This window comes from Lepidochelys kempii, chromosome 2 (assembly GCF_965140285.1).
Source record: "Lepidochelys kempii isolate rLepKem1 chromosome 2, rLepKem1.hap1, whole genome shotgun sequence".
Classification (NCBI taxonomy): Eukaryota; Metazoa; Chordata; order Testudines; family Cheloniidae; genus Lepidochelys; species Lepidochelys kempii.
The window spans coordinates 268,401,962-268,428,965 of record NC_136381.1 but is presented as its reverse complement, the minus strand read 5'-3'; the positions used below and the strand labels follow the sequence as shown (position 1 = coordinate 268,428,965).

At 51.4% G+C, this 27,004-nt stretch overlaps 3 protein-coding genes across 4 annotated transcripts in view; 2 read left to right on the top strand and 1 right to left on the bottom strand.

Moving 5' to 3' along the window:
* LOC140905808 (uncharacterized) overlaps nt 1-26,343 on the top strand; it is a 44,982-nt gene extending 18,639 nt beyond the window's left edge. Inside the window, exon 5 of the mRNA XM_073329315.2 lies at nt 19,369-26,343. Within this exon, the coding sequence (XP_073185416.1) occupies nt 19,369-20,471 (1,103 nt within the window). The 3' untranslated portion in view covers nt 20,472-26,343. The remainder of the gene's footprint in view (nt 1-19,368) is intronic.
* LOC140905806 (histone H2A) lies at nt 6,569-7,101 on the bottom strand. Its single transcript, XM_073329313.2, has one exon. The coding sequence runs from the start codon at nt 7,041-7,043 to the stop codon at nt 6,615-6,617; it is 429 nt and encodes a 142-aa protein (XP_073185414.1). The 5' UTR covers nt 7,044-7,101; the 3' UTR covers nt 6,569-6,614.
* LOC140905805 (zinc finger protein 566) lies at nt 11,637-19,380 on the top strand. 2 transcript variants are annotated; one of them, XM_073329312.2, is made up of 4 exons: nt 11,637-11,885; nt 17,488-17,614; nt 18,195-18,308; nt 19,140-19,265. In XM_073329312.2, exons 1-4 carry the CDS (start codon nt 11,844-11,846, stop codon nt 19,145-19,147), a joined length of 291 nt encoding a protein of 96 aa, XP_073185413.1. In that variant the 5' UTR covers nt 11,637-11,843; the 3' UTR covers nt 19,148-19,265. The 2 variants fall into 2 exon arrangements, with proteins under 2 accessions (XP_073185413.1, XP_073185412.1); XM_073329311.2 differs by having other exon boundaries at nt 11,643-11,885; nt 19,208-19,380.
* Nucleotides 26,344-27,004: the final 661 nt, after the last annotated feature.

The window sequence follows — 27,004 nt, the reverse complement described above, 5'->3', positions numbered from 1 at the left end:
ACCCTGGCGTGGCGGGGGGAGGATGCAGAACCTGCCCTGCACCACCCCACAGTGACCGCTCCTGTAGGGCTGGCTGGGCTCAGGCCCCTGCTCCGGGCGCTCTGAGCTGGTGCACAAGGTTGTGGTGTCACTCAGGTTTGGCCCAGCTACCTCTCCGTCATGGTGACAGGGTGCAGCCAGGCCAAATCTGAAGGCGCGGCAGTGTGACCCATGCACCGGATCACAACACCAGTCATGCAAATGTGGCCTGGCTGGCCACCCGTCAGCAAGGGCCAAAGCTGAGCAGCACTGCACCCCTGAAGGTCACAACACCGGGAGAGGGGACCCAACCGAGCCCAGCCAGCCCCATGGGACAGGAACCGCAGGAGCCACCACCATGGTATGCAGGGTGTACCTAGTTAGTACTTATTACATTAATGTGTATATTGTGGATGCAAAATGTGTAGTAAACCAGATGTTTTTTGCATTAAAGCTATTTACTGGGTCATGGCGGGCCGTCAAGGTTACAAATGGGTCCTGAGCCCAACCAGATGGAGAACCGCTGGTGTAGATGGACTGGAATTCAGTCCAGTATTTTGTTGCATCAGGATCCAGCATGTGGGTGGTCCCTTGGCTATTCATGAGGAAGCAGCAAGTCCCAAGTGAATTGCTTGTATTCAGTTATTACACCAAGAACATAGTGGATGAAATAGCTCACTGAGCAACTCCAAAGTCTGGCATCTCCTTGTGTCACCCTAGCCGGTGTCCTCTCGCCTTCGCACCTCCTGCTGGATACAGGCAGTGTCCACAAGATGGCACTAAGGTGCAGTCTCCACTCTAAACAGATGAAGAAGATGTTTATTTCTTCCTGGGACCCACCTCCTGTTTCTGTCCCACTCTACTCAGTACTGGGGAGGCCCCTGCTGGAGTTGTGTGTGCAATTCCGGGTACCACACCTTAGGAAAAATGTGGACAAGTAGGAGAGAGTCCAGAGGACAGCAGCAGAAGTGATAAAAGGTTGAGAAAACCTGACCTGTAAGGGAAGTTCTAAAAAACTGGGCAAGTTTAGTCTTGAGAAAAGAAGACTGAGGGGGGACCGGGTAACAGTCTTTAAAGAAGACAGTGATCAGTTGGAACAGGCTCCAAGGGAGGCTTGGGAACCCCATCACTGGAGGTTTTTAAGAACAGGTTAGAGCAGGGATTGGCAAACTTTGGTCTGCGGCCTGCCAAGGGAAGCCCCCTGGCGGACCGGGCTGGTTTGTTTACCTGCCGTGTCCGCAGGTTCGGCCGATCACAGCTCCCACTGGCCGCGGTTTGCCACTCCAGGCCAATGGGGCTGCAGGAAGCGGCAGCCAGCACATCCCTCGGCCCACGCCGCTTCCTGCAGCCCCCATTGGCCTGAAACAGCGAAACACGGCCAGTGGGAGCCGCGATGGGCCGAACCTGCAGACGCGGCAGGTAAACAAACCGTCCCGGCCTGCCAGGGGGCCGTGTGCCAAAGCTTGCCAATCCCTGGGTTAGAGAAACAGCTGTCAGGGATGGTCTGGGTTTCCTTGGTCCTGCCTCAGCACAGGGGGCTGCACTAGTTGACCTCTCGAGGTCCCTCCCAACCCAACATTTCTATGATTACATCTTTCTTGGTGTCCTGCTCTGCAGCATTAAAACAAAATAGCTTCTGACCCTCTGCTTGTGAAGAAAACCTTCCTAATGCGACACAATTCATTGCTAGCTGCAGACAAAGAGCCTGAAACATTAGCTCTGAAAGGTGTGAGCTGCTCTTGATCCTATCCATGGACTGTTAACTGGCACTCCGTGCTGGGTTCCCTGCCCAGTGCTTACCCAGGTGCTCACAGGGTTGCCAACTCTCATGATTTTGCCAAGAGTTTCATGATAATGATTGTTTCTCCAGCCCCTGGCCCCACCCCCCAGCCCAGTGCCCACTCTCTCTCTCTCACACACACCGTGCTGCAGCAGAGCCATGCATTGTACAGCGAAAGCTAGAGGGAGCAGCTCGCGCCGCTGGTGGGGAAGGCTCTGCTCACAGGGAAGCGCTGCCTCTTCCATCTCTGCTCCTCCTCCCGGAACCAGACACATGCATGGGCCAGATGTGGCAGAGTCAGCCTCTGCAGCCCCTCTTGTTGCCCACTGGGACATAACTCACCCTGCCTCAGTTTCCCTCAGTCCGTGGTTGGCCACTGCCTCCCACATGGTCTGATGCTGCGGCAACTTACCCCTCACCCAAAGTTCCCCTCCCAGGAAACCAATGTTCCCAAACAAATATAACAAAATCAACAGAAGATGCTCTGTCCCAGCCTTGGGCGGGACCCCATCCTTCTACTCGGGTTTAGCTAGTTACCCCTCACCAGCGCTCCCTGCCTCAGGCCTGCCTTTCCTCCGGGGAGACTCCCAGGCACTGATCTCTCTCTGTGCCGGACACAACCTTAGACAACAGTCCCAGGGGCAGCATGAACAGAAGGGCCTTGGCCCCTCGTGGGCTCAGCACCCTGTTCTTTCTGCTCCTCTCTCAGGGCTTCCTCCGGGAGCCTCCCCTCTTCCGGGGCCGGTCTCCAGAGCCTTCCACCCTTCCGCAGCGCCTTGCCCTAACAGCTCTCTCGCCCTTTGTTGGCATTGCAGGACCCCTTCCCAGCCGGGTTTAGTAACTGACCAGGGCCGCCTGCTCCCTAGCCAATCGGGATCAGCTGGGGGAGGTGATCTGTCACAGCCTGGACCCGACTCTCCCTAATGGGCCAGCCGGCCTGTGACACCAGGCCTCTCCCTTCGCATACAGTCCAGTGGGACAACTGGTGGAGGAATCTCACCTCCCAGAATGGCCTGCGTGCCAGCAGCTTCCTCAAGGGCTGGTGAGTCCGGGAGAGTCCCTCTGCCAGCCTCTCCCACTCCTGGTCCTGCGGAGCTGGGCACTATCATGAACACGGCTCCTTCCCGGAGCGAGGCCCCTGCACTGCGCCCCGAAAAGTGGGGTCCCGCAGGCCAAGGAGTGGGGAACACGGACGGGAGTGGTGCTTGGCTGCGCTCGCAATGCATCGGGGGATGGGGGAAGGGCGTGCCCCTTGGTCCCCGGTCCCGTGCCTGGCGCAGGTTATTCCATCCCCTCTGTCTCCTTTGACTGCACACAGTCAAGCGCTCGGAGGCCTGTCCCCAGCAGGGCCAGCTCGCCCCGCACTCCCAGAAGCTGGAGGTGCTGCTGGCAGCCAAGGCCCTTCTCAGGCCAAAGTGCTGTGGGTGCCTTTTATTTCTGCCTCTTCTTTTCACCCCCTCCCTGGCCCAGGTGCCTATGGGAGCAGCGCACCCAAGCGAACGGAGGAGAGGTAGAAATAGCAGCCTGGCCAGCAAGCACCAAGCGGGCAGGTTCACGTCCAGCAGATGCCAGTTAACCGAGCTGGGGCTGCTGAAGGAGGCTGGCGTCCTCTTATTGCTATCGCCCAAGGTGCCCAGCCAGGGGCGCTGCGTGGGCCCTGCAGGGACGGGGCTCTGTGCACCAAGGGCAGAGCTGCAGGGTCTCCTCTGCCTGTCGCTCCCCCATAGAGACAACCCGACATCTCTGCCTCCAGACCTACCCACCACCATCCAGCCCCAGATCCCGCCTGCCCCGCTGCTCCTCTTCTCCACTCACCCCTGAGTTCCTGGCACCGTCTCTGCAAAGGCCCTTAGGCCAGGAGAGAGAAGGACCTGGCTCAGCCCGGCCTGTCCATTACACTGGCTGCTTTGCCACCTCCCAGCTGGGAACTCCAAGCTTCCTCTGGTGAATTCAGGGGAGAGGAGGAGGAAAATCAAGGGCACCATTTCAGATTTTGGTGAAGCGGGGGAGGCAACTTTAACTGTGATTCCAGGGGTTACGTAGGCACCTGAAAACTCTAAGGGAGGCAGATAACGTAACAATTAGCTGACAGGAGCCCTGTATCTAATTCCTATATAAAAGAAAGAACATTTAAATAAATATTAGACCCACTCAGCTCTAATATAACATGTTCTTGTTGTGGCAAGTCACTTAAGGGACACCAATTAGGTTTAAAATGTTAATGTATACTCTTACTTTGTTACTAACTCTGCAGAGAAAGAGAGACCCCATCAGGACTCCTGGGTTCTATCCCGCTCTGGAAGGGGAGTGGGGTCTAGTGCAGGGGTGCCATTTAGGAGGAGATGGGTGGGCTCCTGTCCCCACATTGAGTTTCGAACCAGAGATCTGCTCACAGTGCATGCCCTAGGCCAGCTCTGGAAGGGAGTGGGGTCTAGTGGGTTACAGCACGGGGCAGATACATCTGGGTTCTATATAAGAACATCAGAACGGCCATACTGGATAAGACCATTGGTCTATCTAGCCCAGTATCCTGTCTTCTGACAGTGGCCAGTGCCAGGTGCCCCAGAGGGAATGAACAGAACAGGGAATCATCAAGTGATCCATCCCTTGTCGCCCATTCCCAGCTTCTGACAAACAGAGGCTCGGGACACCATCCCTGCCCAGCCTGGCTAATAGCCATTGATGGACCTGTCCTCCATGAACTTATCTAGTTCATTTTTGAATCCTGTTCTAGTTTTGGCCATCACAACATTCTCTGGCAAAGGGTTGGACTGTGAAGAAATACTTCCTTTTGTTTGTTTTAAATCTGCTGCCTATTGATGTCATTGGTGGCCCCTAGTTCTTGTGTTATGTGAAGGAGTAAATAACAATTCCTTCTTTACTTTCTCCACACCAGTCAGGATTTTATAAACTCTATCATATCCTCTCTTACTCCTCTCTTTTCCAAGGTGAAAAGTCCCAGTCTTATTAATCTCTCCTCATACGGAAGCCGTTCCATACCCCTAATCATTTTTGTTGCCCTTTTCTGAACCTTTTCCAATTCCAATATATCTTTTTTGAGAGGGGGCGACCACATCTGCACACAGTATTCAAGATGTGGGCGAACCATGGATTTATATAGAGGCAATATGATATTTTCTGTCTTATTATCTCTCCCTTATTATCCCTTTCTTAATGATTCCCAACATTCTGTTTGCTTTTTTGACTGCCGCTGCACCTTGAGTGGATGTTTGCAGAGAACTATCCACAATGAGTCCAAGATCTTTTTCTTGACAAGTAACAGCTAATTTAGACCCCAGCATTTGTATGTAAAGTTGGGATTATATTTTGCCATGTGCATTACTTTGTATTTATCAACACTAAATTTCATCTGCCATTTTGCTGCCCAGTTGCCCAGTTTTGTGAGATCCCTTGTAACTCTTCACAGACAGCTTTGGACTTAACTATCTTGAATAATTTTGTATCATCTGCAAATTTTGCCACCTCACTGTTATCCCCTTTTTCCAGATCATGTAGAATAAGTTGAACAACCCTGGTCCTAGTACAGACCCCTGGGGGACACCACTATTTACCTCAATCCCCTACAAAATACTGACCATTTATTCCTACCCTTTGTTTCCTATCTTTTAACTGGAATGCCTGGCAGTGCTTTCAGTATCATCTAATAATCCTTAATTTAATTTAATGACAAGCCTTTCGTTATCTTAATCACCCAGCCTCTGTTTATAACAAACTCCCTGCCCCAAGGGGGAAGCTGAGAGCAGCACAGAACTCATCACAGTCCACACTCAAGCTCTGTCTGGGGCTAGGGCATGTGCTGTGAGCAGACCTCTGGTTCAAAACTTGGGGGGAGGGGGGAAGGAGCCCCCTCAAAATGGCGCCCCTGCAGGAAGACTAGGGTTAGGGGTCCAAAGAACATCCCTGGGCTGATGCCGTTGGCTCCACCAGGGAAGATTTGGGACAGACAGACAGCGTGGAGAAGTGAAACTCTGAGGAAAGTTTTGAAAGCAGCGGAGGCCTGTTAGATAGAGAGTGGAGGCCTGCCAGCGCAACTGAATAACACAGCTGCATGAAAAGTCCTAAGGGCCAGAATCTCAGCTGGTGTCAATCAGCAGAGCTCATTCATTGAAGACTTGGAGCTATGCTGATCAACAGCAGCCAAGGATCTGGCCCTACATGATTAATTCGACATTTTAAGATGGGTTTCAAACCAAGAAATCCAATATTGTTGCATCTCTCCTCCCCTGCCAGGCCTTTCATGTCCCAGGATAAGTTTGTTTTCCTGCCTTTTACCTTCCAGCACCTTAGTGCAAATTCAGCTGCTCTTATGGGAGGAAAGATCAGGCTTCCAGACTATCACAAAAGACAGAGAGCAAAATGCGCTGCCGACAGCCATGGTTCTTTAAGCCACTTATCCATACAGCACCTAAGACTTTACGGTCCAAATTCTGGTCTGTCGAAGCCAATGGCAAAATTCCCATTGGCTTCAACAAGACAGGGGTCTGGCCCTTCCTGTGCAAAGCGCTGAGGAGGTATTAACTAGTCCACGGTAGGTAAAAATTGATTTCCTCCTTTTACAGATAGGGAAGCTGAGAGACACAGAGATTAGGGAACTTGCCCAAGGCCCAGCTGCAAAGCTGGGATGAGAACTCAGGACATCACGCCTCCCGGGCTCAGATACATCCCACGCAGCGCCCCCTTTCTCTTCTCCATATACACTTTTATCAATCCATCCCTGGCAATGAAAAGCAGTGCTGGATTTGTATCTTTTAATAGAGCACGTGGGTGGCTGTGAAAGGGAAGGGCCAAGTCACTCCTATTTCTCCTGGAGGGTGTTCTCCCCCAGCAGACGAAGACTCTTGCTCCTGGAGGATTTGCTGCTCTTGGTCTTCAGCAGCATAGCCTGGCTGTTGGGTAGGATCCCCCCCTGGAAGACAGCATCGCTGCCCAGCAGTAGTTTGTGGAGGTCCTTGTTACGGCGGATGGCAAGCCGCAGGTGCTGCGGCGTGATACATCTCCTTGGGTCATCCCGGGTGGCGTTCCCAGCCTGTGCCAAGAGCTCAGCGGTCAGGTACTCAATCACGGCAGCCAGGTAAACCAGTGCTCCTCCTTTGATCCGCTTGATGCAGTGTCCCTTACGCAGCATCTTCTCTATATGGTCCACAGGGAACTGAAACTTCTCCCGAGAAAACTGGGACTTGGAGTTTGCCTGAGGTGCCTCCCTGGTCTTCCCCAGCCCAGACATGACTGCAAATTCCTGCAGCTCAGTGGCACTCCGTGCAGTAAACAGCAAGAAGAGCGAAAGAGGCTCGGATTGAGGATTCAACGCTATGGCGGTGGGGGAAAGGGAGGGAGGAAGGATGGCAACCTTACATTTTGATTCGTTGGGTATGAACCAATGGGAAGCAAGATCCTTTATTAGCCAATGGGGATATTTCCTCTCTTTATGATGTCATTTTCATTAACAGCCTGTTGACCTTTGCAGTTTCAAGGGAGAGGTGAAGACGAGCATAGGTCTTTTTAGACAAGCTCTTGTGTAATATGATCTTAATTTACAGGATAATTCCTTTAACTCATCACGTTTACACACATCATGTGCAGAGGGGTGGGAAGATGTTGGCTTCCCCTAGCAAATACTTCCTTCTCAAACATGAACCAGCATGGGTTCTTCCCTGCGCACTCCTAGCTGATGGTCTCCTCGTCACTGAGCTACACAAGTTGGAGATGGACAAGATCGAGTAGTAAACACTCCCAAAGGATGGAGCCATGCCATCCACAGCACTTTACAAAGATGGGTAAGTATCACGCAGGATAAGTGACTACACTCACAGTGTGGCAGAATCCAGTCCTGTATTCTAATCCTTAGACCACACTGTTTCACATCTAGTCAGGTCATATCTAGCCCTTCTCCAGTCTTTTCCCACTACTTCCCTTTGGAAACTCTTCTGCACCCTCATACTTCAGTATAATGAAGGCACTCAGATACTGCGGTGATTGGCAGCAAGATAAGAACCTAAATAGACAGATGGAGATTACTTGCTGTCAGTAAGCTTTCCGGATATTCATCATATATCTGCCCTTTCTTAATCCGTCCCATTACAGCTAGTTCTCTCTTTATAACATCCTAAACAATTCCTTTTCCTGCTTGGTGTTTATGAGATCCTACTGAAACTCACCCACCTCACAGACCTTTGAAGCATGGAACTGACGTGCTCCATACCTGCCATTCCCCTCCAAGCTAAGAAACCCCGTCTGCTTCATCCACCATCTACAGAGTCATTCTGGTCACCACACACGACCTTGCCCATCCTCCCTGGGTGGATGGAAGATGCCCTCCTCCCAGCCCTCAGAAACATGCCCCGGAAACACCTTTGTACCAGGTGCAACGTGCCAGATTGACAGCTCTGGATCCTGAGCAAAAAGGTGCAAAGCTTGAGGCTCAAAACAGCCTATATTTCCCCATACCAAGATGCCTCAACGTTGGCCCATGAACCGTAGGTGCCCACTCCGTGGGTGCACCGGGGCTCAAGCACCCATGGGGGAAAAATAGGGGATGTTCAGCACCCACAAGCCACAGCTGCCCAGCGAGGCTGACGTTTGGCGGCTGACGGGAGGCGCTCGGGGGAGGGGGCATACCGTGAGTGGGAAGAGGCGGAGCAAGGGCGGGGCCTCAGGAGAGGGGCTGAGCAGGGGCAGGAAGAAGTGGAGTGAGAGCAGGAAAAGGGGGAGCGTGGGCGGGGCCTGGGGACGGAGCGGGGATGGCGCACCCACTGGGAAAAGTACAAGTCAGAGCCTGTGCTCATACATCACCAGCAATAAAGACTGCCATGGGGTGCCACCCCAAAGAGCCCAGCGTGGCCCCGCCCATGCTCTGCCAGGAAGGCCCCCTGCTGCTTGCCCTTCCCCCTCGACCCCCCAGCCCAGGCAGGCTGGCTGCTCCTCTTCAGGGAAGTGTGCTGGGGCTAGGGCTGGAGCTAGGGGACTTGGAGTGGCTGGGGCCGCCCAGCGCTGGGGAGTCCCTGGGTCCTGGGGGTGCGCTGCCTGGCGCTCAGGGGGGATTGCGTGCTGCTCACCTGGGGGGGGCTGCATGCCGCCCGCCCTGCTTGGCACTCAGGGGGCACCCACCTGCTTGAGGGCTGGGGGGGCTGCGTGCTGCCTGCCAGGTGCTCTGGGGGGGGAGGGCTGGCGACTGTGGGGGTGGGGGCTCTGGGCTCTGGTGGGAGGGGCAGGGCCGGCCAGGGGCTAGTCTCCGCAAGCTGGTGGGTCACCCACCACTCATGAAGACTGCACAATTAGAACATGGTTAACATTCTGCTGATGATGCCTGAGGTGGACTAAAATCCAGCTCACTCACCCACTCTCCACCACTGCAGGGCTGACAGGAGTAAAAACCAGTAAAAATTTTGTGTCGCTAAAACGTAGCAGCTCAGACGCTGCCCGTGCAGAGGGAGTAAGGAGCAAGACGGTGCCACTTTAAAGTTCCCGCCACAATGAAGTTCAAGAAGAATCAAAATTCAGGTAAGCACAGGGCATTAAACCTACTACGAAGCCTGTGACCAAGTGGATTTTTCCTCCTTATTATGTTGTATGCAAGCCTATGTGAATCTTACCCTTTTACACGAATACTGTGTGTGCCTCAGTTTCCCTGTGTATTGCACCAGTGCCTGGGTGGTGGGGATAAGGATGTGTGACTTTTGCCGAGACCCCGGGGGCAGCTCCAGCTGCCTGCACATAGGCGATGGCCAATGCCCTCCGTAAGCAGGAGGGGGATGCGACCAGGTGACACTTTGCCCTGGAAGCGAGAAAAAGACCAAGAGAAGGGGCAACGAGTGTGTCGGAGGTTGGGTTGCTGGAAGCTGGGCAATCTCCTGTTTGGGACTTGGAGTCTGGCCCAGGATTCTCCAAGATGGACTTTGCTGAAACTCACTGATTTCTGTGCTAACAAGCTCTGTTCTACGTGGTGTTCCTGTTGACTAATAAACCTTCTGTGTTATACACTGGCTGAGAGTCACGGCTGGCTGCAGAGTTGGGGTGCAGAGCCCTCTGGCTTCCCCAGGGGTCCCGTCCATGTGGACCCGCCAAGGGGAAGTGTGCGGTGTGAACAGCGGGGCTGAATGCTCTGAGGTCGGACTGGGAAGGCCATAGCTGAGGAGGTTTTTTGCCCTGAACAGCATGCCCTGAGGGGAGTCACGTTACCCAGAGTCCTGGCTGGCTTCATACAGAGCAGTTCCAGAGCACCGGGCCTGTGACTCCGTCACAAAGCCCAAGATGAAAAGACACGTGGGAGGAAGGATGGTTTGGTCATTAAGGCACAGGGCCAGCATTCAGGAGACCGGGTTTCAGTTACCGACTATCACATACATTTCCTCTGGGGCCTTGCGTCCATTGCTTAATCATTGTTTAATCTCCAGCCCAGTATCCGACAGCGGCCAGTGCCAGGTGCCCCAGAGGCATAGGCGCCAACTCCGTGGGAGCTCCGGGGCTGCACCGGCAACCCCCCATCAGCTCCCTTCCACCCCCCAGCACCTCCCACCTGCCAGCGAGCCCCACAAATCAGCGCCCCCCCCCCCCCCGTTGCCCATTCCCAGCTTCTGGCCAACAGAGGCTCGGGACACCCTCCCTGCCCAGCCTGGCTAATAGCCACTGATGGTCCTATCCTCCAGGAACTTAGCTAGTTCTTTTTTGAATGGAGATATTAGCACCAACATTCCCCGTGGGGGGCTGTTATAAGGATAAAATCACTCCTCTTTGTGAACTGCTCTGCTCCCTCTATGCCGAGCACCCCAGGAGAGCCTAAAAATAAACCTGACTGTATTTGGGATCAAACACCATACAGAAGCTTGTGTGGGAGAAGGGGAAGGAGACACATACCCGTTGCAAAGCCTCAGCCCCGGGGCAGGTACATTATATTAATGAAACTGAAAGGGAGGTGAGGAGATTTAAAATTGATAGCAGGAAATATTTTTCACACAATGCACACTTAGACTGGGGATCTGCCACATGAAGTCTAAGAATGCAGTAAAATTCAAAGAGGGATGTGATGTTTATATGGCTAACAAGGACAGTCAGAGTTTCGATAGTTAATGCTAACCAAAAGGGAAGGGAGCTAAACCTTGCACTTCACAGTTTAAAGCACTGGTTCTCAACCAGGGGTACGCAGAGGTCTTCCCCGGGTTCATCAACTCATCTAGAGATTTGCCTAGTTTTACAACCGGCTACATAAAAAGCACCAGAAAAGTCAGTGCAGTACAAACTAAAATTTCATACAGACAAAATGAGACAGTCAGCACTGTTTCCCTAATAATGCACTGGGTCACTTTTGTATTTTTATGTCTGATTTTTTAAGCAAGTAGTTTTTAAGTGAGGTGAAACTTGGGGTACACACGACAAACCCGACTCCTGAAATGGGTCCGGTAGTTGAGAGCCACTGGTTTAAAACAATCTCTAATGATCGGAGAAGAGGATAAAACTCCTCATGGGGCAGATTATCCCACATCTACTGTGCGGTTTCCTGCCTCTTCCTCTGAAGCTGCCCAGTGTCAGAGAGGGTACTAGATCCCCGCTCTGATCCAGTGGGGCAGTTCCTGTGTTCCTGCTCTCATGTGGCGGAGACCCCAGGCTCGGGCCTCTTGAAACAGACTATCACAGCTTGCCAGGCCCTTAACCAGAGCCCGGGTTGGGGGTTCCCAGTACCAGTGCCCGCAGGCTCCCCGTTTTTAAGGGTTGCCCTGCCCAGGCTGGGCACGGGTTAGCGCCTCCCCCCTGAGCTGGCCCGCGGCCACAGCCGGGAAGGGCGGGGAAAGGGGCTGGGGGCGCAGAGCTGCAGGACACCCCGAAGCCCAGCTGCGGGCGGCGCGGCCCCGGGGCAGGACGCGCCGGGAAGGGGAGGAGGCGGGCGGGCGAAGGGACCGCTCCCGGCAGGCCGGGGCTATGCCGAGCGGGGCCGCCAGGCGTCCCTGTGGCAGGACTCCCGGCCCGTCTCGCCCGCTCCCTGCTCCGGAGCTCGCTTCCCGTCCTCCCGGGGCGCGGCCGGCAGCCCGGCGCCATGGGGCGGGAGAGGTCGCGGGCCGGGGCGCCCCCGGCTCAGGTAGGCCGGGGCTCAGGGCCCGGCTGCGGGGCGTGCGAGTGGGGAGCGGCCCCTGGCCCCGCAGCCACCACAGCGGGGCCTGGAGCCTGCGCCGGGCTCCGGGGGGCGGCCGCCTTCCCCGGCCCGCTCCAGCCCCTGGCTCCGGGGGGCGGCGTGGGGGGAGCCCGCGGCCGGGGAAGGGGAAGGGGCAGCCGGCAGCTCCAGCCCGCCGGGCTGGGGAGAGCCGAGCCGCCCGGCAGCTGCCGGGTCGCCCCGCCCCGCGTGCCCGGTCCAGGCCCGGGCGAGCTGCGGGTGTGTCCGGGGAGTCCCAGGGATGGGCTGGCCCCTGGGTCACCGCGGCCGGAGACCCGCCTGCAGGCGACCCCAGCGCAGAGCTCTTCGGAAACCAGCCCGGCTGGGCTGAAACCTGGCCGGGGATGGAGAATCCGCCCGCCCCGCGGGGCTTCATTACCCGTCCCCATTAAAGTCCCAGAGCCTTGGGCCAGCAGGGACCGATCCAGCCCCAGCACGTCCCGGTGTTTTCTAATCATGGTTCCTTTTGTGTGGTGGAATTTGTTAGGTTGTTTTATCCATTTTGGGGGGGCAGGGCGAGTCCTGCCTACCCCCAGTCTATGTGGGTTGGTGGGAGGCCCTAGGGTGGGGGGCGTGTGGGGTCCTGCCCCCAGGGCGGGAGGGGAGGTTGGCTCCTGTCTTTTTTCTGCATTTCTTATCTGCAAATGTCCGTTGATTGCTGTCTAGCTTCCCTTCTTTTCACTTTTCTGTTGATTTTTTTATCTAATTGTTGCCTTCACCTTTGAACCGGGATGGGCTGTTAGCCAAAGCTGCCCTCTTGATTTGCGCTACAAGGGGGGGTGAGGTCCTGTCTTTGACTGGACCGGCTTCTGTGGGGGGAGAGAGGAGCTGTACAGAGCTCTTCTTCGGGTCTGGGAAAAGTACTGAAGCGTCGCAGCTAAATACAAGGTGGAAGAGATTGTTTAGCGTAATTAGTTGGGACCATTCAAGGTGGAGTGGCTCGTTAACATATCTGTAGTCAGAGGACAAAAAAGTTTACAGATTGTTGGGTCTCTGTTTGGTCCATGATTTTCCATGGTGGTTCGGTCCCAGTACCTAACAGGGTTATGAATTTAATCTCCCAGGCTCCTCTTTTGAAAGTGTTGTGCAGGTTGCCTTTGAGGACGAGGACGGAGAGGTCGGATGTAGAGTGATCGCTTTGTGAGACATGTTCACCCACCCACAGCTGACAGGGTGTTTTTGACTTTTATCATTTGCCTGTGCGAGGTCATTCAAGAGTGTCGGGACCGTCTGGTGTGACCCACCTGGTTGCTATCGGGGCATTTAGTACACTGGATGAGGTACACCACATGTTGTGATGGGCATGTGTAGGATCCATGGATCTTGAAAGGTGTGTTGTAGGCGGTGTTGAGCATTGTAGCAGTGGAGATATGTCTGCAGGTTTTGCATCTGTTTTGACAGGGTCTGGTGCTGCTTTGAGTTGGTGTGACCAGGTCTGTGGGGAGCTTGCTTCTGATGATGAGCCTGGAGTTGTGGGGGGCTGTTTGGTTGCCAGAAGTGGGGGTTCAGAACAGATTTCTTTCAGGATGGGGTCTCCATTGGGGATGGGTTGTTTGATGATTCCCCATATGGGTTCCAGTGTGGGGTGGTAGGTGACAACTAGGGGTGTATAGTCAGGGGGCTTTATTTCTGTATGGAAGCAGGCTCTCTCGGGGTATGTGGGTGGCCTGTTCCAGGATACAATCTACTTCTCTGGTGGAGTGTCTGTGTTTGGTAAAGGCGGTTTTGAGTGTGTTAAGGTGTGAGTTCTGGATTTTCACCTCCAAGCATAGTCTGTGGTATCTGAGTGCTGAGCTGTAGATAACAGATTTCTTGGTGTGTTTTGGGTGGTGACTTGGTCTGTCAGGATAGGTGTGGTGATCCGTGGATTTCTTGTATGTAATTATCTGTAGGGCTCCATTGCTGAAGGTGATCGAGGTGACCAGGAAGTTGATGCTGGTGTGGGAGTGTTCCAAAGAGAGTTTAGTGGACGGGTGGTGGTTGTAGAAGTTGTGGTGAAAATCTATGAGGGAGTTAGTCATCTGTCCAGAGGATGAAAATATCATTGGTGTCTCTCAAATATATCATTGTTTTTGGGGTGCACTTGTCTAGAAATTCTTTTATGTATAAATAGGGTGGCACATTGGGGAGCCATCCTAGCACCCAGGGCTGTTCCCATGCTTTGGACTAAGTGTTTGTTGACTGTAAAGTTGTTAGGGGTGAGGATGAATTGGATGAGTTTGGCGATGTGTTTGGGGTGGATCTCTGAGGGTTGTCCATTGTCTTGCAGATATTTGAGGTTGGCAGCGATACTGTCATTGTGAGGGACGTTGGTGTTAGGGAGGTTGTTAATGTTGCGGCGTTTGTGGAAGAAGCTCGTAGCGTCCTGGAAGAAGCTGGCCCTTTGTGTGGTGTGCGGTTTGAGGATGGCTTCTGTGAGTCCTGATATTCCTTCAGTAGGAGTGCCGTGGCCAGATATGATGGGTCTGCCTGGAGTCCCCTGTTTGTGTGGCTTTGGAAGCATGTAGAAGGTCCCTGGGGTGGGTCGTGGGGGGTCCATTTGTAGGATTTCTCTTTCTTCATTGTGGAATTGCAGCTTTTTGGCCCTCTAATCAACTCTTGTTAAAGAACTCCCCATTTTCAGACACATTTTTCTGTCTGCGTTTTTCCTCCCAGTCAAATTCACTGAAAATTTTCCTCAGCTTTGGGAAATTAGCCCTTCTGAAGCACCATGTATATGTATTACTGGTTGGGACTGTCCTCCGTTTGCCTATATTGAATGTAATCAGGTCATGATCACTGGTCCTGAGGCAACCACAGCTTCCAGGCTAGCGGTTAATTTACCTTTGCCAGCCAGAATGAGGTCCAGAATAGTTACCTCGTGTTGGGGGCAATACCTTTTGGGTTAGAAAAGTAACAATGGCATTTCTGTAGTGTCGAGAAGCGCTTGTCAGACCCGATGCCGTTCGTCGTACTGTACAAACACAGAACAAAAAAATGGTTCCACATCTTTAGAAACTCCTAGTGATGTTTTATTATTGGCTGCATGAGGCCCCCAGCACATCATTCCAAGCAGAAGTCCCTCAGAGCTGCCCAATTTTTCTTTCCCCACATTACAGACAGGTGCCTACGGAGAAACTCCCTCTGTTCCTTGACTTGATAAGGTGGCGTGTACCAGACCCCTCCCTGTGCTTTGTAATTAGCACATTGATCCATATGCGTTCAAGACCCTGAGGTTCTGAGTTATCAAAAACTCTAAAACAGGTGTAGAAATCCCCCTCCCCCCGTTCTTTTAGCCCCGATGTTCATCCTAAACAGGTTACAACCATTCATTTTAACATGCCAGTCTTGCAAATTGTCCCACCAGGCTTTAGTAATTATAGAATCGTAGGACTGGAAGGGACCTCGAGAAGTCATCTAGTCCAGTCCCCTGCACTCAAGGCAGAACTAAGTATTATCTAGACCATCCCTGACAGGGGTTTGTCCAACCTGCTCTTAAAAATCCCCAATGCCGGAAATTCCACAACCTCCCTATGCAATTTATTCCAGTGCCGAACCACCCTGACAGTTAGCAAGTTTTTCCTAGTGTCCAACCTAAATCGCCCTTGCTGCAATTTAAGCCCATTGCTTCTTGTCCTCTCCTCAGAGGTCAAGAAGAACTATTTTTCTCCCTCCTCCGTGTAACAACCTTTTATATACTTGAAAACTGTGATGCCCGTTATATCACATCCCTTCTCATCAGTGAGAACTTCCAATTCCATCTGCTTGTTACCCAGACTCCTACATTAGTATAGAAGCAATGGAAACATTTCTTCCCTTCCTCTCTGTCACATTCATTCAGATTGTTTGTGAGACACGGAGTCTGACCTTCTATCGCCTTTGCCTCCTTAGCACCCTCCCCCTTTATTGTTAGTTTAATGCCCTCCTGGCTGCTCCAGCTAGTCTCCAACTGAGCTTAGCCCCCACCACCTGGGATATGCAGGCCGTCTCCTGCATCTTCCTTTGAGCTAATCAGTTCCTGTGTTCCCTTCCCTCCCACTCCTGCCCTGTCGTATGCTGACGATGTATAATAATTAGGGCCCTACCAAATTACCACAGCCATGAGAAACGCGTCACGGACCGTGAAATCTGGTCTCCCCCTGTGAAATCTGGTCTTTTGTGTCCTTTTACCCTATATTATAGAGATTTCACGGGGGAGACCAGTGCTTCTCAAATTGGGGGTCCTGACCCAAAAGAGAGTTGCAGGGGGGTCACAAGGTTATTTTAGAGGTATTGCGGGATTGCCACCCTTACTTCTGCACTGCGGCTGGCGGCGGCTCTGCCTTCAGAGCTGGGTTTCCGGCCAGCAGCCTCTGCTCTCCGGCTGCCCAGCTCTGAAGGCAGAGCCACCGCCAGCCGCAGCGCAGAAGTAAGCGTCACAGTACTGAAAACCCGCCCCCCCAACTCCTTTTTGGGTCAGGACGCCTACAATAACAACACCTTGAAATTTCAGATTTAAATAGCTGAAATCATGAAATTTACAATGTTTAAAATCCTATGACCATGAAATTGACCAAAATGGACCTTGAATTTGGTAGGGCCCTAATAATAATGTAAGAAAACCCTATCCCCAAATTACAGATCTAAACAAAAAATATTGTGGAAGGTACCTGACACTTTCATGGTTTGCTCTGCTTGTACGTGGAAGTAACTGGTTTGGTGGCAGCTGAAAAGGAGCCGGGGGTTAGAGTGGGGCACACACTGAATATGGGTCAGCAATGGGATGGAGTTGTGAAAAAGGCTAAGAACATTCTGGGGTGTATTAACAGGAGTGTCGTACGTAAGACGCAGGAGGTCATTGTCTTGCTGCTTTCAGCACTGGTGAGGCCTCAGCTGAAGTACTGTGTCCAGTTCTGGGCACCACACTTCAGGAGAGATGTGGCTACAAACACCTGTCAGGGATGGTCTAGCTTTATTTGGTCCTGCCTCAGTACAGGGGGTTGGACTTGATGACTTCTCGAGGTTGCGTCCAGCCCTGCATTGCTATGATTCTATTATTGTGCGCTCCTTTCCCTGTTCATGTTTGTCTTGCCCACTTACGTTGTCAGCTCTTTGGGGCCGGGACTGTTCCCTAGTCTGTGTGTGTGAAGCACCGAGTGCAGTGGGGCTCTGAGCTTGACTGGGGCCTCTGGGCACTACTGAAATGCATGAATTAGATAATAAAAGCCCCGGGTGCAGGGCCTGAGCAGCATGTCTGAGTGGAGGCTGGACTCAGGCCTGGCTTCCCTGTTAATAGCCCAGGATAGTATATGCACCATCCGAATAAGACATGAGAGAGCTCTGAACAGGCCTCGGATAGTGTCAGTCAGCCCAGTGAGCCCTGAGAAAGCAAAGGGTGCCTCCTGTTCCCTTCCAGGACCTTGACGTTACACCCATGTGAGGTGGGCTGCCCTTAGGACAGGTGTCTGCTGTCAGGCGGGTGCCCACAGGTGTGACCCTCCTGCCGGGCTGAGTCTGGGGCGGCAGGAGGTGGAAGCAGCAAGGGCTGAGCATGGAATGCTTGTCATTGCAGGGCCGGGTGATGTTTGAGGAGGTGGCTGTCTGGTTTTCCCGGGAGGAGTGGGAGATGCTGGCAGACTGGCAGAAGGAGCTGTACCGGGCCGTGATGCTGGAGAACTATGAGAATCTGTTTCTTCTAGGTAACAAGTGACTTGGGCTGGAGGATATGGGATTTTGGAGGCATGTTCACTGCTTCAGACACACTCAGAATCCCTTCAATAAGCATTTGAAATATCCTGGGATGGCCTGAAATAGCCTGTGCCCTTTGTAACACTCACTCAAGTGTTAGCCAAGCAGCCACTCTGCTTGCCAAAGCAGGAATCAGTTCTGCTGCAGGGAGCTGGCCAGCAGCCAGGAGAGAGCCCTAGCCCCAACCAAGCTAGCCTGGCTAGCGCTCACTTTGCTGCCGATTGGTTTGGTGACCTCCAAATATGCAGGGATCCACAGATGTTTCACAGATCCCAAGACTGGTTTTCCCCTCCCTGTACGTTAACCCTTTGTAGGGGGCACCATCAGTAATCAGCGATGCACTTCCAACCCTGATGATCAGTGAGACTTTTGAAGCCGTTTCTGCAGTACAAGAGTAGAAACTGATGTTTCCCTTCAGTGAAAGTTAAAACCAGCTTCACATTTAGAGCCCCAAAATCAGGCAGACAAGTGAGCTCTGCAGGTGCCAGGGACTGGCTCTGTCCAAATGCGATTTTCTCTCTAAATAAACAGGCCATGCAGATGCCAAACCTGAGATGATAACCAAGCTTGAACGAGGGGAAGAGCTGTGTGTCGGGGACCAGCAGGCCCCGGAGGGGAGAGAAATTCTTCCAAGTGCTTCCAGGGGTGAGTATTCCCAATGACTGCTTATACCCAGCTCTGTCAGCCCTGCTAGCTCAGCCTGGGACTTTCCCTGAGCTACAATATCAGGATTTGGGCTGTTGAAGTTAATGCAAGGTTTGCCTGCGTTGAGACAGACCAGAACCTGAGAAGTGGATCCAGAGCGCAGCCCGTTATAAACTGGGAGTTTTCATCAAGATTAGTGCAGTAAAAGCAGCATTCTATAAATGAACCTCTGCCCCTTGTAGGACCTTGGTACCTAAACACCATGGAGACTGGCTGGGGTAACAGTCTTTTCCTACTGCCTGCTAACGTGGTTCGTCTAGTAGCTTGGGTGGGAGACGTTAGGTAGCAGTGCTAACAGCTCGGGGTTCACACCTGACTGAAGATGCATAATAGAGTGGGTGGGGTTGCTGCAGTTGAACAGAATATCATTGGTTTTTTCCCTGTTGCCATTTAAAAAATAACTAGGAAATTTCATTACAAAATCCATGTTAAAATAGCGTTATTTGGGTTACAGAGTCAGACACTCCAAAGCTAGGAAATGCCAAATTTATGTTTACCCGTGCAACTTAAATTCAGCCCCTTTTGTATCATTAAGATCTTTAATTACATGATCACATATTGGTTTTGCACAGGACCCTGGCCTTATTCAGTGCACAGGACATCTGTCAATCTGAATTTTCCAACATTCTGATGCTTGGCTTTGCCACCTAAATAACGTTCCTTTAATGCAGTTGTTCTGCATGGAATATGTATGAATTTTACCTTGAGAGTGTCTGTAACTTGACCTTTCACAGTGGTTAGACAGTTAATTCCCACCTCATCATGATACAGATTTCTAATATGAAGCCTATCATCTGTGCAGAATTTCTCTGTAATTTTCCATCGGCAAATTGGTCCAGGAAGAAAACTAAAAGGGAGTCGGACCTGGAAGAATGTCATAGAAGTCCAGATGTTCAAGGGACCTCATCAAAAAAGTTCAAAGAGAAAGTTTTGTGCAAACAAACCAGAAGATCCAGCAAACTCACCAGTGACCCTGATCTCCAGAGCTGCGGCACAAAAGAGAAGCTGCTGAAATGTACGGAGTGTGGGAAAAGCTTCACCAGGAGGCAGAATCTGAGCACGCACAAGAGAATCCACACTGGAGAGAGACCTTACGAGTGCAGCGAATGTGGGAAGAGGTTCAGCCGCATGCAGCACCTTGTGTCACACCAGCGAATCCACACAGGAGAGCGACCGTACGAGTGCACCGAGTGCGGGAAGAGCTTCAGCCAGAAGTCCAACCTTCTCACGCACCAGACCATCCACACGGGGGAGAGGCCCTTTAAATGCACGGAATGTGGGAAAAGGTTCAGCCAGAGAGTCTACCTGACCCAGCACCAGAAAACCCACACGGGAGAGAAGCCGCATAAATGCATGGAGTGCGGGAAGAGTTTCATCCAGAGGAAGGTGCTCTTGACGCACCAGAAAAGTCATGCCGGGGAGGGAGGGCCGTACCTATGTCCCGACTGTGGGAAATGCTTCACCACACGGCCAGGACTGAGGTATCACCAGAGAATCCACACCGGGGAGCGACCATACCCCTGTGCCCTGTGCGGGAAAGGTTTCGCCACCAATTCCCGCCTGAAATATCATCAGCGGATCCATTCGGGAGAGAGGCCTTATCAGTGCAGCGACTGTGACAAACGCTTCCGGCACAAGTCAGCTCTGGCCTCCCACCAGGGCATCCACACCGGCGAGAGGCCTTACAAATGCACCGAGTGCGGGAGCAGCTTCCGCCGCCGGAACGGGCTTGTCAAGCACCAGAGGATCCACACGGGGGAGCGACCCTACCCATGCGCGGAGTGCGGGAAGAGCTTCAGCACGAGGAGCACACTCACCGATCATCAGAGGACCCACACCGGGGAGAGACCCTACAACTGCAGCCACTGCGGGAAAAGCTTCAACCGGCTCTCGCAGCGCCGGAAACACCAGAGAATCCACACGAAAAAGCGACCGGAATGTGCCGAGTGTGGGAAAAGTTTCCGGAGTGAGAAGGAGCTCGCCACGCACCAGAGGGTCCACACTGGAGAGAAGCCATACCAGTGTCCCCAGTGCCAGAGGCTCTACCATCGGAAGAACGAACTGGCCAAGCACCTGAAAAGCCATGTGGGGATGAAGCCATAACCTCGGGCTTATGGAAGGTGGGTGTGGACAGACCCACACCAGACACGTACCAGCCCTCCAGGCTGAGCACTGCTCCATTCCAGGAGTGTCTCGAGGAGACGTATCTGTGAGTTAGGAATGTGGGGAGGGAGAGGGAGTGGTCTTGCGAGGGCAGGGTGTGGTCAGGGAAGTATCTCCCTACTGCTGTCCCTGTTCAGGGCCTGAGCCAGGATTCCAAGGGGCAGGCGGGGCTGGAAAACCCTCTTTCACCAGACCCACAGAGCAAGGCAGTCCGGGAATTGTAGGCTCCAGAGAGGCCAGGACTGTAATAGGCCTGTTGAGAAAGGGCTGGGTTGGGGTATATAAGAATCTACCTTCCCTCAAATGCAGGAGAGACTCAGAGGGAGCCAGGAGGGGTCTCTGAGAAGAAGGGGCAGCTTATCTATCGTTTGGTTTGGTTTGCTCATTTTACAGAGACAGAACTTTTGATTTAGGGGTTGTCTACACACAAGTTTACACCAATTTAGGTAAGTCAGAACAAACCCCTGTGTGGACACTCTTACTTCAGTTTATTTGAGCATAGATTAAATCTGTTCCTGGCCAATTTAACATAAATGAAGTAAACCTGGTTTAAAGAGAGAGAAAAGTGTTCACATGGTTTTTTAGACCTTTTAATTAAAGAGGATCAATATCAGACCCTCTGTCAAACTGGTGCAACTGAGCATGTAAATGTTTGGGATTTGAAATGACTGTGGGACATCCCCTACCTCAAGGGGGACTGTCCTAATTCCAGAAAGATCGGGGAATGAAAAGCCCTGAACCGCAGATTGGGGTAAGGGAAAGGTGTTTTGTTTTAGAGGGGGCCATGGCCATGGCTCCTTGTTTGGTTTAGCGGGGTAACTGTGTGATAGCAGTGCCCCAGCTCTGGCCTCCTGTGGCTCTGCTAAAGTTAAGGCGGAGAACTCCTTTCTCTTTAAATGTTGGCTCTTCTGAGTGCTGTAACTTGAATTGCTTGGAAAGATACATATGGAACCAGGTGGGGAAAGTTTCCCTCCGAAGTCAAATCTTGCACAGCCCCTGAAAATTCCCACAAGAAATGGCTGCTTTGTAATAAACATGCTGTGGTTCAACCACAAAATACAGGCTTGGTGCAGGAATTACGGGGTGGGGTTCTGTGGCCTGGCTGTGCAGGAGGCCAGACTAGATGATCACAAGGGTCCCCTGTGGCCTTAAAATCCACGACTATACCTTTAGCTGTGTGGTTTGTGCAGAAGGAGGAGAACCCTGAGTAACTGTCTGTAGCACACAGACCCCTGCAATAGCCACAGTGCCAGGCCTTGCAGTGGGTGGGACAGGCAGCCTCCACCTGCCAAACCTCATATAGCAGGGCTACCGAATCAAGGCCTAATACTGCACTGGATGCAAAGTCAGAGTGTCAGGCTAGGGAGCTCCCCAGATTGCAGGTAGAAGCCAGGGATGCTGAATATCCGTAACTGAGCGTGTCAGCAGCTGGAACGGAGAGTGGGGAGGAAAAATCAAACCGCAGAGCACAATGGGGTTGGCAATTGCAGCTGTTGAGAACCTGCTTTCGGAACAAGCTGTGTGCTAAGCAGTTGCATGGAAAACAGCCAGGTCTGTAATATTCAGCTGGCTGGGGTCCTAGGGATGCTCTGGTCTCTGGCTGTAAAACAAAATGTCCTAGAGCGAAATGGGAGAGCTACAGAGACAAAGAGTTGCTCCCAGCAACAGCTCAGGGGAAGTGAGATCAGACCACCGATGTGCATAAGAACGGACACACTGAGTCAGACCAAAGTATCCATCTAGCCCAGTATCCTGTCTTCTGACAGTGGCCAGTGTCAGGTGCCCCAGAGGGAATGAACAGAACAGATAATCACCAAGTGATCCATTCCTTGTTGCCCATTCCCAGCTTCTGGCAAACAGAGGCTAGGGACACCATCTCTGCCCATCCTGGCTAATAGCTGTTGATGGACCTATCCTCCAGGAATTTATCTAGTTCTTTTTTGAACCCTGCAGAGTGAAGGGATTGTGTTATTATTTTGTAGGGTACCATGTTGACTGGTAAAGATCGTAGAGATGCTGGGGGCATCCATGCCCACAAGCCCCTGAAGATGCAGACACTTGGCCCTTCTTGTATTGAGCAGTGTAACTTACCTATGGCTGTGGGGGCTGCTCCTCTGTGTTCTGCAGGGAGGCACGGGAGATGAGTACACTTGGTGCCTCTCTTCCCCAGCTGAGAAAAATCACCCCGACTCCCCCTAGCACCCAAACACCTTGCTGACCCCATCTCCCTACATGGAGTCTCTCCATGCAAAGCCAATTGCTTCCTGGCCGGCCCAAGGGAGCCACCTTCTGCTGGGTCCCAGCCTGAAGACACGCTCAGGATCGGGTGGCAGGACGGTGGTTCAGGGCAAGGCAGGAGGGTGGAATCCTACTAGGGAGGGAGGTTTTGCTGAGACTCCCACCCGCATTTCCCAGCAGCCGGGAATCCTCCCACTCCCTGCTCCAGCATGGCAGTCCCAGCCTTTAACATAAGAATGGCCATACTGGGTCAGACCAAAGGTCCATCTAGCCCAGTATCCTGTCTCTGACAGCGGCCAGTGCCAGGTGCCCCAGAGGGAATGAACAGAACAGGTCATCATCAAGTGATCCATCCCATCGTCCATTTCCAGCTTCTGGGAAACAGAAGCTAGCGACACCATCCTGCCCATCCTAGCCATTGATGGACCTATCCTCCATGAATTTATCTAGTTCTTTTTTGAACCCTGTTATAGTCTTGGACATCACAACATCCTCTGGCAAGGAGTTCCACAGGTTGTATGAAGAAATACTTCCTTTTATTTGTTTTAAACCTGCTGCCTATTAATTTCATTTGGTCAACTTTGTCAACTCATCCACCAATATTAACCATTTCCCTGGTGCCAGCCTCGTTTCCAAGGGTTACAGTGTGTTCTTCTGATCTGCTCAGTGGCTGCTCATTAGATACAGCAATGCTATGACTGATATCCGGGTGTCTCACAGTGAAGGGGAGCCAGGTCCGGGTATAAAGCTCGCCTGGAAAAGGCTGTTTCTGCAGCTCTGCTGCTGTGTCCCTCTGTGACTGGGCAAGTCACTTCCCGTCTCGCTCCGTTTCACCTCTGAAATAGGGACTCTCGCGCTGACTTAGTGCAGAGGCTTCTGTGGGGGATAAAGTTTGTCCGATGCCTGGGAAGAGGCCAAGCGTTAAAGAGCTCTGATAATGAAACAAGTTCAGCTGTTCTAACTGGAGGCAAGAGGATGAACGTGAACTTGGACCAGGCAGCTGTAGAGGAGCTAAATATTTACTACTATTAAGCTTCTCTCGCTTTCTTTGCTGGGCGTTTGGTTTTGCTCCACCACGAGGCTGGAGCCTGAGGTTGCTGAGTGGAAAGCCTCGAAATGCATTTCCCTTTGAGGATCAAAATGTGCCCGCAGTTGGTAGGTCAAAATCAGCTCCCACCGCCCTCCGAAAGCACCTGCCAGACAGCTAAGAATTGAAGAGCTGTGCGTGGCTGGAAAGCTTGTCTCCCCAATAGCAGCTGGTCCAACAAAAGATATTACCTCCCCGCCCTTGTCTCTCTAATCTCCTGGGACCAACACAGCTACAACAACCCTGCCATCAAGGCAGTTCTGTTCTATATACAGGGACAGCACTGGGGGGGGCTAGTGTCAACCCAAAATTTGCCTTAGCCCTCCCAGAGACACCCCTCCCAGAGCTGGGCGCCCAGCCAGCAGCTGCCACCATCTCTGGCCACCCAGCTCCCGCCGCCAGGGCAGTCTCCCCTTCTGTGAGAAGCTGATCCATGGCTAGCATGGCACTGGGAGAGCTTGCCCAATGCTAGAAGTGGGCATTCCCAGGTCGGTCTCTGCTGAGCGGGGAGGCTGAAGGGGGCCTCTGGCTCAGGAGTGGGAGCTGCAGCTGCTTCTGTACTGAACAAGCACTCGGGCTCCTGAGGGCTTGAGTTAAAGACACACTCACACCACACACAGTCTCCCTCTCAGACAGTCTCCCCTACGCACTCCCCCAACACACACACTTTCTCCCTCCCTCCCTCCCTCTCTCTCACACACACACACTCCCTGCAACACACACCGTTTCTCTCGCCCTCACACCCTTGTATTGTTGTTACTTCTTGGTACTTCCTGTCGAAATGCGCAAGGCACATATATTCTCTGTCCGTTTATCTGTCAGAGTTCGTTAAGGATCACAGTGCTGTTATTTTAGTTTTTGGACTGGTCTGTGCATTTCCTAATTTTATTTCTCTCTTATGCTTAAGTTTAATTCTTTGAGTAGTGAGTGCTAAAATGCCTAGCTTGTCCTGGCTGGAGTAATTATCATGGTTACATATTGTGCTTTGCCATTTATTATTTGAAGCGGTACAGTCAAATAACAGTATCCGTCGAGAATGTAAATTTAGCTTGTAGTCACCTTAGCAATGCCAGTTTTAAAAAAAAAAGCTGAACACAGAATTTCAGACACTAAGCAGATGAAGGTGGCTTATTTTCAAATTGTATTTTTATTATATCTGTAAAATAATTTAATACGTATGAAAATAAATGCTACTAATAGTAAGGACAGAGTCAAATGTTAGTGAGTCACGGACATGATTGTGCTCGGTAAATGTAAATGCTGAATTTATCCAAAAAATAAATTCCTGTTAATAAAAGAGAAACTTAACCACATGTTAAAATTATGTAAATATGTTTATAGTGGAGTGAGAAACAATTGACTAAAATAGAGGAGATAATGGCAGTAACACGGAGTGAGTCTGTTAGAGAAAGTAAGCAGATTTTAAGCAAATTTTATTTATTTTTATTTATCTCTACTATCGATAGTGTACAAAGTAACAAACGTGTGTTTCTGAGACCTGTGTTAAGGCTCCAAAATTGACACCTCAAGGTTTGCGATTGGGAATATCTTGCTGTATTATCTCCTGATTGTTTTAAACTCACATATAAACTTAAAATGTGGCTTTAATTGGTGTTTGTATATATATTTTCTTTCTTTATATAGGAATTAGATGCAGGGCTCCTGTCAGCTAATTTCTAATTATGATCTGCAAAAAAACCTACAGTTTTCAGGTGCCTAAGTAGCCCTTGGAATCATGGTTAAAGTTGTGAGACACCCCCCCTCCCCCGCAAAATCTGAAGTGGTGCCCCTGTGAGGAGGGCCATGCAGGTTTGTGGAATTTAGGGAAAAAGGTACAAAATTTGGGGATTCGCATAAAGTTACGGGATGGTGAACACTGCGTTATGGGAAGTTGATCCCATGCTCCCAATCACCTCTGTGTTACCCATTTGGGCCCCAGCATGTGTTCCCAAAATACAGTGCAGTGGACGGTGGTGAGTTGCACAGTGAGATATGTACCCACGATGCACCGCACTCTGAATCAAAACAAGCGCTCCTGGTGCGTACGCTCACCGCTGACACAGGGAGTCAAGTAGGAGAGCACTTCAGTCTCCCTGGACACTCAATAACAGACTTAAAAGTGGCCGTTCTTCAACAAAAAAACTTCAAAACCAGACTTCAACGAGAAACGGCTGAACTGGAATTAAATTGCAAACTGGACACCATCAAATTAGGCCTGAATAAAGACTGGGAGTCACTGGGTCACTTCAAAAAAATAATTTCCCCTTTGTTGACACTCACACATTCTTGTTAACTGTTAAGAATGGGTCACATGCACCCTAATTGAATTGGCCTCGTTAGCACTGACCTCCCACTTGGTAAGGCAACTCCCATCTTTTCATGTGCTATATATTTATACCTGCCTACTGTGTTTTCCACTCCATGCATCTGATAAAGTGAACTGTAGCTCACGAAAGCTTATGCCCAAATAAATTTGTTAGTCTCTAAGTTGCCACAAGGACTCCTCGTTTTTGCTGATACAGACTCACACGGCTGCCACTCTGAATACTAACTGGCAACTGTATGCTGACATAACTTGAGTTAACATAAGTTTGTAGTGTAGATATGGCCTTGGATATATGAATTGTGCGGGAGAGGTAACAGCAAAAGTATGAGGGGTTTAGGCTCCTACTTTTGTGGATCTGGACCTACTGCATCCGAAAGGCTCAGGAACAAAAGGGCACATAAAGAGAATCCCATAGCATTTATTTGTTTTTAAAATTTCATGACTTGGGGGTGTAAACTCATGATTTTTGAATTTGTGTGGTTGTCAAGCAATCTGGGGGCTGTAGATGTGTGTTCATTATGTTGTAAAGGCCAAAACTATAACTGGGTTCAAAAAAGAATTAATTAGTTCCTGGAGGAAAGGACCATCAATGGCTATTAGCCAAGATGGTTAGGGATACAACTCAATGCTCTGGGTGGCCCTAGCCTCTGACTCCCAGAAGCTGGGACTGGAGAACAGGGGATGGATCACTCAGTAATTGCCCTGTTCTGTTCATTCCCTCTGAAACACATGGCACTGGCCACAATCAGAAGACAGGACACTGAGCTAGATAGACCATTGGTCTGATCAGTATGGCCACTCTTATGTACAGTAAAAATTACA

Excerpts from the sequence above, each read along its gene's own strand:
- LOC140905805 (XM_073329311.2), top strand. The coding sequence starts at position 11,844 with ATGGGGCGGGAGAGGTCGCGGGCCGGGGCGCCCCCGGCTCAG. Across the intron at positions 17,615-18,194 it reads TGAGAATCTGTTTCTTCTAG|GCCATGCAGATGCCAAACCT; the intron begins GTAACAAGTGAC and ends CTAAATAAACAG. Across the intron at positions 18,309-19,207 it reads TCTTCCAAGTGCTTCCAGGG|GAAGAAAACTAAAAGGGAGT; the intron begins GTGAGTATTCCC and ends AAATTGGTCCAG.
- LOC140905806 (XM_073329313.2), bottom strand. The coding sequence starts at position 7,043 with ATGTCTGGGCTGGGGAAGACCAGGGAGGCACCTCAGGCAAACTCCAAG.